Source organism: Andrena cerasifolii, chromosome 11 (genome assembly GCF_050908995.1).
Source record: "Andrena cerasifolii isolate SP2316 chromosome 11, iyAndCera1_principal, whole genome shotgun sequence".
NCBI classification, from domain to species: Eukaryota; Metazoa; Arthropoda; class Insecta; order Hymenoptera; family Andrenidae; genus Andrena; species Andrena cerasifolii.
Window position 1 is genome coordinate 11,060,526 of NC_135128.1, and position 12,277 is coordinate 11,072,802.

Genomic DNA, 12,277 nt, shown 5'->3' on the forward strand with positions numbered 1-12,277 from the left:
GGATGAGAAATTTACCATTAGGGTGAGTGTTTCTACCGAAGTGAGCGTTCAGCAGCTCCAGAGCCTGCGGAGTGAACGAAGTTCGTCGTTTTCGCTTCTTGCTCGGCTCCACGCCGATGAAATCCGTCAGATGATTCACCCCGCTCTTGTACCTGCAATCAGACACACTGTTTTCGCTCAGGTTCACCCGAAACTCACCCGTCCCATAGTTATAGTGTTTTTAAAAAGTTTACAATTAATTTAGACAGTGGAGCAGAGGGTTTTCTTTTTCCAAATCTCATCACTTAACAGTATTAAACGCCGCTCCTTTGACACAAAAAGAGAAAGAAGAGAAGGAGAAAGGTGACAAAAATGACAGCATCTAACGACTTCATCGCGGCAACGAAGTTCCCATCTCACGCCGCGTGCAAATACGTCGATCGCGCTGTAATCAAATATTAACGCGAAACACGCCCGCTCGTCTGTTGGCTGGGCAAACTTTCTCCGCGTGGAAGCGCGGCGAGACCGGAAGGGGCATCGTAAACAGAAGAGTTGGAGGTCGCGTGGCATTCGTCTGGGCGAGCTAGCTGACCAATTGCACTCGTCTCACCCTCGACCGTACCGCGGAAAATGAGACACAGAAAGGGAGCACCGTTTACGAGGCGATTAATTCCCCTGACCGATCGACGCGTCTTTGTTCGGCGAACTTTCTCGAACGGCGACGCAGGAGCGCGGCGGTGTATCGCGAGCGTCGACGGGCGCAAATGAAATTAGCGATCGAAGCGTCGCGCGCCGCTTCGAAAAAACATCGCGACCGTAAACAGGAGAACTTCCGCCGGGGATCGCGGGTAAACGAGCCGGAGTGGCGTGGGGGTTGGAGGACCGCGGGGGTCTGGGCGGGCGCAGGGGGAGGGGTCGACGACGAGGGGGCGAGTTGGTAGATGCCGCTGTGGGATTTATGTTTTTAATTTAACTCCGTATGACCAACTGTCGAGCCCCGCCGAAAAAAGTGCAGGCCGAGCCATTAGCATCGCGCGGTGATATTTCGTCGAATCCGCGAAAACAATATGCTAATGGAGAACCCGGGCGAGCGCGAAGAACCGTTGCGTCTGTCCGAGCGGCGGGGGTTGAACCCGCGCGAGGATGGAAGAAGGGTGGGTGGAACGATCCGTTCTCGCGATCGAAGATTGGCGTCGGCGTTACTCCAAGTGTTCAACATTAACGGGAGGCTTGTTGAAGGGGTGGTTTCTTGTGGTTATTATTACATTTCTACGGGGATGTTGTTGTACGGCTTTTTTTTTGGTCTGTTCCTGTGTGTTGTTCGAAGGGAATTGATAATTGGGAACTTAATTAACTGTGGGGACGGTAGGGAGGAGGAAGCTGCGGGGGTAGTTTAGTGAATTGACAAAAGAAGCAGCCCTTTGATGCTGCTGTGCTGTGATTCGTTGCAATTATTTTTCTTCCTTGGGAATCCATTGAGTTTTAATAGTAAGAGTGAAGTGTGATTAATAGTGAAATGATAATAAATGGTATAATTGTTTCTGTGGAGCTATTAGAACACGAATTCAAGCTTCAAAGTTACAATGGATCAAAGGGAAGTGAATGAAACCACTGAAGCTGCGTCAGTGATGTCAAAGCGATTTGGAATATTATAAATTCTTCTTGCGAATCGATCGCGATGCAAATGCCGGGCATTTAAAGGGATCAAAGCCCAAGGAAAGGTGGCGGCCAGAGGTCTCCAGAGGGGATGAAGACACGAGTGAGGAAGGAAACGAAGTTATACGTGCGCCAGATGCTACGAAAGCGATTATAAATATCGTAATTGCTTCACTTGAGCCAATTTACCACGGGCTGCACTTTCAATAATCTTAATAAACCTCCCGGTGAAAAAGGAAACGCTATTATCGCGCGTAGGTCGCGTAGCAGGTGAGAAAAGCTGGAGGATGGGGGCGAAGAAAGGGGAGACGGGGCGAAACGCGTCGAGGGTTCGCTCGAGCACGTATTCAGGCATAGGTGAGAAGCCAAACGAAAGGAGAGAAGGGGACAGAAGCACGGCTAACGACGAATAAGGACGCCGCTAAACGTGTTCGTGAGGTTTAATCCGCGAGGTTTTGCGCGGCGAAAAGGCAATTCGAGAGATCGGGGGTAGAAGTGAAGAAGAGGGAAATTAAACGTCGCGGTGAAAAAGAAGAAGCCTGCCTCTGATGTTTCAGAGCACAATGCAACTTGCACTCTGTCAAAGAAACCTACATGCAGTCTATAAAACACGAGGGTCTCGATGATTCTATCACTCTGCAGGCATTGAATTGCTCTTCGATTAAAATTAGAGATATTTTGAAGAAACGATAATTTTAAGTATTTTAATCGAAAATAATTTCAAGTATTTTTTTGCGAATTAATTACATTCAGATGAATACAAATTGTGGCTATTACTTTTGGATAATGTTTATTAATACTATAAACCGTAAATTTTTTTTTTGATAATTTGATTTTTTGTGGTTTTGCCCTAATTGCGAGAAACCCGGAGTTTGGATCGACTTAAAATTTTTACAGGATATTAAAAATATATTTCTTTTTGGAATGTAGCTCAGCATAAAGTGTAAAAGCTCTAATTTCCGAAATATAAAAAAAACAGCTATCTGTTCACCCAGAAAATCGACAGTTATCTTATAAATCGCTTTCTCCTAGTCGCTATTTTAATAACTTCGGCTCAATTCTTCTTTCAGAGGTCCCCTCCAAAATTACAGAAACGTATTCCAAGGAAACCGTTTTATCATTATTTTAAAACTCAATATCCGGGCTAAACCAAAGACACTTTTTCTAAACCACTGTATAATCAACCTCATGTGGCACCATTCGTAAAATACATATATAGACAATAATAATAATTTTGTACTCCACGTGATAGTAATAAATATTTCGTAAAAGGTAAAGTCTGTGCTTGCTTTCATCTCCATGCAATTAATTCGCAGAAAATACTTGATTTTCGAGCGATTCGACTGCCTAGTCCCAATAAAACGTACAAAAATTATTCTTGCTGTTACGTTAATAAATTGACCCTCCTCTTACAAAGAGAGAGGTAGGTTAACTCGTGTAGAAAAATTAATAATTGCGCCGGTGCAAAATGAATAAATATAGCATTATGTCACGCACACTGCTTGCTGTGGGTGACACGTGTGAATTTCCCTTCAATCATACTTAAACAAGCAGGGTGCATTCCTGGGTGAGAAGTGACCCAGTTAGCAGGTTAAAAACGAATAGTTTAAATATCTGTAGCCGCTCCATTACACAATACCAGCGGCTTAGGCGTCATTGTGGTGTCCAAAGAGTCCTGCCACGCTTCTAACCCATGACTAATCGCAAGTTAAAAGGGACAGACGACTATCTCTATAATAGCGACGTGCGCGACATGCCAGAAGCCGGCGATAATGATTCATATGTAAATAATAATTCTCCCACTGACAGTGCAGCAATAGGCAAATCAATTTACTATGCAAGGGGCTAAGAACCGAACTGGACTAGCCACGCAGAAAGTGGGCTTAGTCACTGCACCAACTCGTTTCGTCACACCATTAGCAGCTATTTCCCTGCAGCCCCCCGAAGTCAGGGAAATAAATCAGCCGATCAAGCGGCTATCAAAACTCCAGTTACACGCGAGTGACTTTTACGCAAAGCCAGATAAAAACCCGTGGGAATTCTGGGGCGAGTGGGATCGGTGGAAAGTTGAAACTGTTGAAGGAGCTGCTGATGGGGTGACGAAGAGTCGGGCAAAGCGAAAACTAAAATACCAGAGGCAAGGAGGAGAAGAAGTCCGAGGAAGATTCAGACGAAGAAGAAGGGAGTAAAAGGGATGGACGGGGCAGCGAAGAGGAAGCAGAGGGATTCCTGGCATGGGTTTACGAGGGATTCACGAGTATTAGCGTCCGCGTGTGGGTGCGGGAGCGGAGGTAAGAAGAGGGGAACAGCAGAAGGAGGAGAAGAAACGACAGGAATCGTGGGCAAAGCAGCGAGCGGAGATGGCGGGTGGCTGGGGGCGAGCAGGTGGTAGGGGGGCAGAGCAGGCAGGAGGGGTACATCAGAAACCTGATTTTAATTAGTCCACAGTTTAATTACTCGGCAGATAAATCGTGCACGTGCACCGCATAAACTAGCCGCTTTCATTTTTCCCGGACACGGCCGGCACGGTCGCGCTTAGCTCTACGCCGCGAGAATGCGGGATGGGTCATTGTTGCCGGCTCCCCGCGCGCCCTTCAAAAGAGAAATGACCGTGCTCAACCGTCATCGAGTCGACTGGATAATAGTTAGCCAGGTTACGTGGCTGATCTGGCTTAGATCGCCTCGTAATAGTTCTATGCTCGACGCTTCTCAGGGCGCGGGGGCAATTGATGACGAATGGAGAGAGGGTGCGGTGGAATCGATCGGCGGTTCGCGTTTCGAAAATGCACTTTATCTTCAACTCGCTGACCGTCGATGGAAGGTGTTCGTGTTAAGTATCTCTTACGTGTGCACGTCGATTGGATTTCAACGCGACTGCTCCACATTTCCTACCTTACATTCAGATCTACTCGTTGTTTCGAATACTCTTCGCATTTTTTAATCTACGAACTTGCGCGCACACGAATACACCAATATATAAGTCATTGAGAGCAACAACGGGCTAACCCACATTGAAAAAAAAATAAAGTTTAATATTTTATGCGATTAGCATTTTTACTAACTCAATTCGGCAAAAAATCTGGGTTCCACATCGGAAGAATTCTAAAGTGAAGCGTACTATCCCAGTATTTATCAACCTTCTTCTAAGGTAAGGTGAATTTAATAGGGCAAAGAAAACACATTAAAAATAGGTATTTCAGAATGTAATTCTTAATCAATAATTAAAATAAATAAGTGCTGAAAATCGCTAACTAAAAATAACAGTGACGACCCCTTCGCGAAAACACTTAGCGACCCACAGGTTGGGAGTCACTGTACTACCCTACCGCACAAGTAATCTCATAAAATATTACCACGTACCATTTGAATTTAGTGACCCTTCAATTCCACTACTTTATCCGGAAACTCAGTTTTATTTGATAAAAAGAACGAGACCGCAAAAGGATGAAGACTCCCGCTGCCCCGACTGAACTCGTTATCAAGGCGCGAATCATTTAAACGCGAAAGTGCGGGGCGCAATAAAATCACCGCCGATGACGCGCGGCTCCGAAGGGAAGGTGTTAATGCAACAGTCAACAAATCATTTTGTTCGCTTTCGGAAAATCTGTTGATGCTACGCCGCGGGAATGCGGAATGGGTCATTGTTGGCCGGCTCGGCCGCGGAAAGAGAAATGACCGCGTGCTCCTGTCATCGAATCATCCGGTTCACGGTCGGGATACACGCTGCGTGCACGTCGATACACTACCCTACATACACGCACGCGACGCGTGCCCGCGTGTTTTTTCCATACACAGTCGCGGGCTTTCCGCGCTTTTGCTGGCAATAAAACGGCCACCGCGGGGTGAAATCGAAACCATAAACCGTGTTAGATATCGCCGACTCGTAAAACATCGACGGATCGACGCTCTTAGATCGCGCTACCAATTAAACGGGGATCGTTACGCGGCAAATATAAATCCGCGGGCGTAAGCAACTAGGGATCGGCGCGATAAATACAAATTTACACTCCTTTTATTAAAGGAAATAGCGCTGCGGATGGTACGTGGGTTTTACGAGGGGATCGGGCAGGAGGGGGAGGAAGATTTAACCTAGATTCGAAAGAGAGGAGTTGCGTTCAATCAATGGAGATATTGGGTCACTTCCAAGATACTTAGAAGGCTAGCTGTAATACTAAAATATGGTATTTCATGCTGGAGCGATTGTTATATTAATGCACGTGTAATCTATCGACTTCAAACTAAGGTAGATAGGGGAATATTTTTTTTTATTATTCATCACTTCTAATAGTTGGCAAAAGTTGCCTTTAATGATGTTATTTAAGCTGTCGAAATCTGAACTTCAACAATAACTGTTCTAAGGTGCCGATTTAAGTCGCTTAAAAATTATTATTTTTATTGACCTTATGAACTTTATTTTATCATACGATAGCACTTCTTTTTATCCTACCCGACTGCTATCCAAGAACTGAAGAAAGCTACTACGACGAAGGAGTGACGATACATTCTATATTGTATATACAAATGAAAACGCAAATGTTTAATTTAAACTAAGCGTTCTGTTGCTTTGTTGGACGCATGAGAGACTAAGTTAGTAGCAGGTACGCTAGAGGCCTGGACAGTGAGCGTGTTAAGATTATAAAAAAAAAATTAGCACGGAACAAAACTTCAAAAACATGTTTGCGAAAACAAAAATTTATTTAATACTTCAAAGTTCTTGCGACACCTCAAACTTTTTGTCGGACAGAATCTAGCTTTTGCGGGTTTAATCTGAATCGCTGGGGCAAGTTCTCTTCACCATTACAAAAAAATTACACATTTTTTACTTTTTCGTTCCACGGACAAAAGACTTTTGGAATGACCCAAAATCTCTCACAATTCCCTGATACTACCTCCCTGCTTTTCGCGAAAACTTCTAAACAAACGAGAACCCATAGAAGCTTGCAATTGCATGATAATGCAGCAGCTGCTGTTTTATTCACGAAAATCAGCTGATGCATGAATACTTAATACCACACAGCGTCCGATTCATCCTGCCGTCATCTGCCGTGATACTTAGCTCGAATCCTGTTCAATTAACCCCCATTCCATCCCAACGCAGCAGTCCTATCAAACTCTTTCCCACCCACACTGTCTCAAGCCTCCGATACTCGAACAGCGTAAATTCTACTTTTACAAACAGTCGAGGCATTAACTAAACATAGCGGTAGAGGAGCCAGTAACAGCTCCCGCAAGCGAGCCGATAAATCGGGACGCGCGTATCGTTCGTTATGAGCCGGCCTGTATCAGCCAGCCGAGGCTAAGGATGTATCAAAGTTTGAGTTTCGCTAATTACAGATCCTGATACAGCGTTCGCGGTAAAATCACCGATGCCTGGTGTGCGCGCGTACGTGCAGCGAGCAGAGCCGGCACAGTCTCGGGAGGAGGAAGCCGATAGGCGACTTCTTTCGCGACACGAATGAAACCCGACGGTACCTGCGGCAACGGCGCGAGCACGACTGCCGCGATCCCGTTAACGGTTTCCCCCATTCTAATTAACATTCCACGTATTTATTAGACGCGGATCTGCAATTAATCAGGTGGATTCAATTAGCGAATTACCAATTAGCACGCACGCGTTCACACGCTCTCGGACACCGCTTCAGAGATCCTGTTGGACGATTGCGGGAATAATCGTGTAGCGCGGGACGCGCCGATAAAACGCCAATCCCGGACGCGATCGGGGCGGGCTAGAAGGATTTTCGGTTGTCATCCTACCGCTGCAACGCTTCCTGTACTTAGGAATCAAAGGGACGTGGAGTTTCTAGCTAGCTGGCTAGGATCTCCTCGCGTGAAACATTCTTGTAGCTTATGTAAGTAACAGGAGTTTGCAGGGGCGAATTTGTATATACAGTGGGCCATAAAAGTATTCGGACGTCCTTTAAAACAGAGTAACTTTTTTAACTTTGGTCCAAACGACTTGAGTATTTTTGCGAAGCTAGAAGGATTAGTTTCGTAGGTGGCGGGTTTCGTCGTTTTGGAAAAGATTGCAATTGCTCGGAATAGCGCAGAAAATAGGGAAGGTCGGTTTTTCAATTTTTTTGTCCGAGCGTGTAAGGAAAATTAAACATCCCCAATTGCAGATTTAAGTAAGTAAGCAGAGTAGGCTGTAGCCTAGGGTGGCAAACTTTCGGGGGCGGCAAATTTTGGGCGATAGAAATTGAAAGATGTTTAAACACAAAGGCTTGAGGTAATTTTAAAAAACAATTCATTTTCTTTTCAGGTAGCAAATTAGTAATAATTCATATCTAAGTTGTCACGTTGAAATGATTTCCAAGTTGTCTCAACTCTTTTAAATTAAAATATTTGACAATCAGAATCCGCCCCTAGCGGTTTGGATAGGATTGAGGAAGGTAGAAAAAATATTGAATTGGTCTGAGATAGCAGTTGTCAGGCGCAACGAGTAAAAGATATTTCGATTGAATATTGTTATAAACTGAAAAATATATTTCGCTGGACTACTTTACTATTACGCGTAGCTCCTTATAAAGGATGTGTCTGGTTTTTGTGTACTTGTCTCCGGGGGTTGGACTGTTTAGATTTTAAAAATTGAGATAGTGGAAGTAAGACTCACTTCTCTTCGGCCTCCTTCATCCACCTCTCGAGGACCGGCTTTATTTTCTGCGCGCTCTTTGGCGTGATGTCCAGCTTTTCGAATCTAGAGCCAACAACAACTTATGATTCTTGTTCTTCGATCTCACTGATCGCTAGAAAGAAAAGACTTTCGCACCAAAAACGTAAAGACAAGCCCAAAGGTAATTCTGAAATTGTACATTCGCATTTCGGATCAGCGAATTTCGTTCAAACGCGCAGCTGCTACTCGCAGCGTTGTTATAATATAATCTTCGTATACTTTTCAGTAGACTGTCCGCAGAGAAACTCAGTAAAGTTCGTCTTTACGTTCTCGTTCGACTAAAGGAGCACTAAGAGGCATGCATTGACTCAAAAACAGGACATTGACAATGCGTGCATGCTTAAAGGTTCTGGTGATGCCGTGTGTATGATGTTGCCAACGCGCTTCGGAAGCTAACACTCGCCGCAAGTGAGCAAATCGTATCCACCGAGGAATAAATCGATCGCCGAGACGAACGTGTGAAAGAGACACCAGACGGACGTCGTGCACACGATGTTCTCGTGTTCTCGCGCGTTGGCGACATCATGCCCAAGTTTGCCAATGCCCTGGCTCGAAGAAATAGCTCGTCAATCAATCGAAAGTGCTCCTTTCGCATCTCTTTTTTTTTTCCAAAAAAACGGAGTTAGGAATTAGTGAGAGTGCTCGCAGCTATACCCAAATATGGCCCGCGGCTGTTAAGTCCCGCAACACCGTCAAGCGTTTTGGCCGTTTCACGGGGACGATAGACGAGGAGGCGACCGAGGGTTGGGTCAACAGACGTTGGTTGGAAAAACGATGGAAGATGTAAAGAGAATCGAATGGCAGAGAATTCAGGAACGGATTATTGACTGGTGACGTTCGATTTAATACTGGGTCTTGACTAACTACCTCCCTCGTCACAACGAATTCTACACACCGACGACCAAAACTGTTCGGATTGCGCATGCTTGGGTATAACCGCTATGCTTCCAGAGGATTTTTTTTTTAAACGTTTTAGATCTTTAGGTAAATTAAGTAGCGTGAGGGGTGAACGTACGTAGCTTGCTGCTGAGAGGCAATCTGCGAGGCAGCGTACATCTGGGTAGCCAGGGCACTGGGGAACAATCACCAATGCTTAAATTAGTCTTTACGATAATAATTCTAGGATGTAGAAACAGCGTCTCTACTTGCCACCGGCGTTACCACGGTGGTTCCTTCCGTTCTATCCAAACTATCGTTCTAGCTCAGTGTTACCATTCGCGAACAAGCGCCCAGTCGTCTGCGACACGTGAATTAGGTATGTACGTTGCTTCAGGAACCATCGTGGCAGGCTAAGTTACACATTTCTCGTACAGTCCAAGCGCGTAAAAATTCAGTGACGTTTTGTCAGACTCTATTCTCGAACAGTGCTACTTCTCCGCCAGACCAAGGGTACGCGACAAGAGTGCTAACGGGGGTAGCTATTAGATAGCTAGCTCTGTCGCGATCAGGGTAGAAGAAGAGGGCCTGGCCCTACGTTTAAGAAACATTCGACGAAACGTCCTCGATCTCGACTTCCCCGGACAAGAGCACCGATTCGCTTCGAAATCCGTTTCCATGCCACATCCAGTGACCTGGCACACTGTCGTATCCGTAGCCTATGTCGTTTTCACTTCATTTCTCATCAGCGACGTCCGTTTCGACAGATTGTGAGTGAGAGAGAAACACCAAGCGCCAAACACTCACCTGCATATGGCACTTTGGCTATAGGCTGGACCCTCCGTCACGCTCAGGGACTGACCCACCTGGGTCTGCGTGAGGCCCAGCGACAGTCTACAGACCTTAAACACCTTCGAGAACTCCTTCATCTCGTCCAGATTGATGCCATCCACTATGTTGTTCGTGGCCTCGTTGATGGTCGGCTGATCTGCAATTAAAGTTGCGGAATTTCTCGCTTGTCTTTCGCGCAACTTCGAAAAGACCAGGGGCACGATCGATTCTGCGGGCCCGGTATTCTTGGTAGACGCTTCGCCTCGTGGTAGAATTTTGTATCGAGGCTTCGTGTAACTATAGACTTTCGTATTTTAGCTAGCTGTATCTTGAACTTTCAGCTCGGGGCAGTGATGGTTTAAAACTATTCGTGCCAGGACACAAAGAACTATAAAGTCCACCGACAACTATAAAGCTATCATCTAATTTTTATGAGAAATAAATCTAATTTTCAAAAAATATGTAAGTGGCGAAAGGTGCAATTAAAATTCCTGCGAAACAATTTTGAATGTTATCGGTTCCATTTTAGCGTTTAAGGAACTATGAGCTGCGAAGTGAAGATTCTAAAAGGGCCGATGCTGCCGAGCATTCTGCAATGATACCTTCCCATTGAGGCTAGCTTGAGAGTAATTCGGCCGATTTATTTTGAGGAGAATTGGACAGTTTCGGTGGGAGTTTCAATCGATTAATCGGAACGTTTCGAAGTTCTGGGCGAGAAGCTGCCTAATGACATCGGGCGGCTTCGTTAAAGCAGCTTGAGCTACACCGATTTCTCTCGTAAATCTGTCACCCCGAATGTACACGCACGCAATAGAGGTGCCCACATGCCCCGCAATCTCGACCAGTTCGCCGGGTTTCTGCGCCGTGCAATAAACTGCAAATCCTTCTTCCGCGGCACGCTGTTTCTGCGATCATTAATTTCCGATCGAACGCGAGCGCGCGCGCGCGCGCGTAGTTCCCCCCACGACCGGGCAAAAACGCGATGCTACTTGGCTTTCTCGCGTGTGTCGCTGTCAAAGCGGTCCGAGGAACGCACGAATATTTCCTCCGTTTGAAAGAGAGCGAACTATGCATCACGACGGAAGGAACCATAAATTGCTGGGATACTTGCGGACGACTGTATCTTCGGTACGATTAGGTATCTCCACTATCCTCGATGCATCGCCAGAAATTTCCACTCGCAGTTGGAATTAGTGATTAGAAATCGGCGAGATTTTAAGGGTACGTTCGGTCGATATAGTTCCCCGAAGAAAACGCGATTTATTTCAAGAGTTAGCTATAATTCATGAAACGTGATAAATTTCCCTAAATAATCCACATCACTGTCAGCTTCCTCCGAATTCGCGCGCAATTCTTAACACGACCAGGGCGGTGAAATAAAATTCTTCTCTGAGTTTTCTTTAAACGCACAAATGGCCATGGATCTGTTGGTTGCTTCAGTTCAACAGCTCGAGCGATTATTCTATAGGTACAAGTAGGGACGACGAGTGTCAGTCTAAGGAACGATCGTGAATTATTAAACTTATTGTCTGCTGGCTGGAGGTAACATACACTGTCAGTATCTTTATGGCTTCCCAGAAGGCAGTAAGGAACGATCTAATACACCGTAATGAGCAGAGCATTGTACGATATCCTATTAAGATTATTAAGCGCTCCGCGGCGCGGCCAGATCCTCGAACATTATTATTTATCGGCTTTGACCGCGCATTAAACGTTAAATCGGCAAAGGAAGTGATTCGAGGCGGCGAGGCAGCAGAATGGGCCAAAATTATAATGTAGATTATGGAAATCCATACAACTGAATACCATTACCGAGCAAACTACACGCGCATCGCTCGAGAAAATTTGAACAAGTTGCTTCAGGGATAAGCGTGCTTTATCTACCTAATTCGTCCAGTGGATGTAAAAAGACTGAGCCTTTTTTTCCAGAGAATTGCGAGACCATGGGCCAGTCACCTCGCTTTAACCGCCTACTGTCTCAGTCGTATCGGCGCGGGAGCGCGATTTCTAAGAAACAGAAATGATCTTACTATGCGAATCGTTGAGCAGGTCGTCCTCCTCCTGCTTGGGACTGTGCAGGCTGCTGGGCGATGATTTTAGACCAGCTCCGCTCGGCCCGTGCGTCGTCGTGATGGTGATTTCCCCGTTACTAGCTGCCAGTCGGTTCAGGGCCGAGGCCGCGGATACCACGGACTCGTTCAAAGGCGACGATTGCTCGAGCTTCTCTCTGTGATGCTTCTCCGTCGGCTGTGAGGGACAGGGACG

General features: G+C 45.8%; 1 protein-coding gene across 6 annotated transcripts in view; it reads right to left on the bottom strand.

The window, feature by feature from the left end:
• Pdm3 (POU-domain protein pdm3) overlaps positions 1–12,277 on the bottom strand; it is a 175,452-nt gene that overhangs the window by 3,432 nt on the left and 159,743 nt on the right. For 3 of the 6 annotated variants that reach the window (XM_076823506.1, XM_076823509.1, XM_076823507.1), the window contains exons 8-12: positions 12,043–12,259; positions 9,989–10,169; positions 9,321–9,377; positions 8,246–8,329; positions 16–167 (exon numbers count right to left, since the gene is read on the bottom strand). In XM_076823506.1, coding sequence (XP_076679621.1) covers positions 16–167; positions 8,246–8,329; positions 9,321–9,377; positions 9,989–10,169; positions 12,043–12,259 — 691 coding nt within the window. The remainder of the gene's footprint in view (positions 1–15; positions 168–8,245; positions 8,330–9,320; positions 9,378–9,988; positions 10,170–12,042; positions 12,260–12,277) is intronic. The other 3 variants (XM_076823508.1, XM_076823511.1, XM_076823512.1) reach the window with 3 other exon arrangements.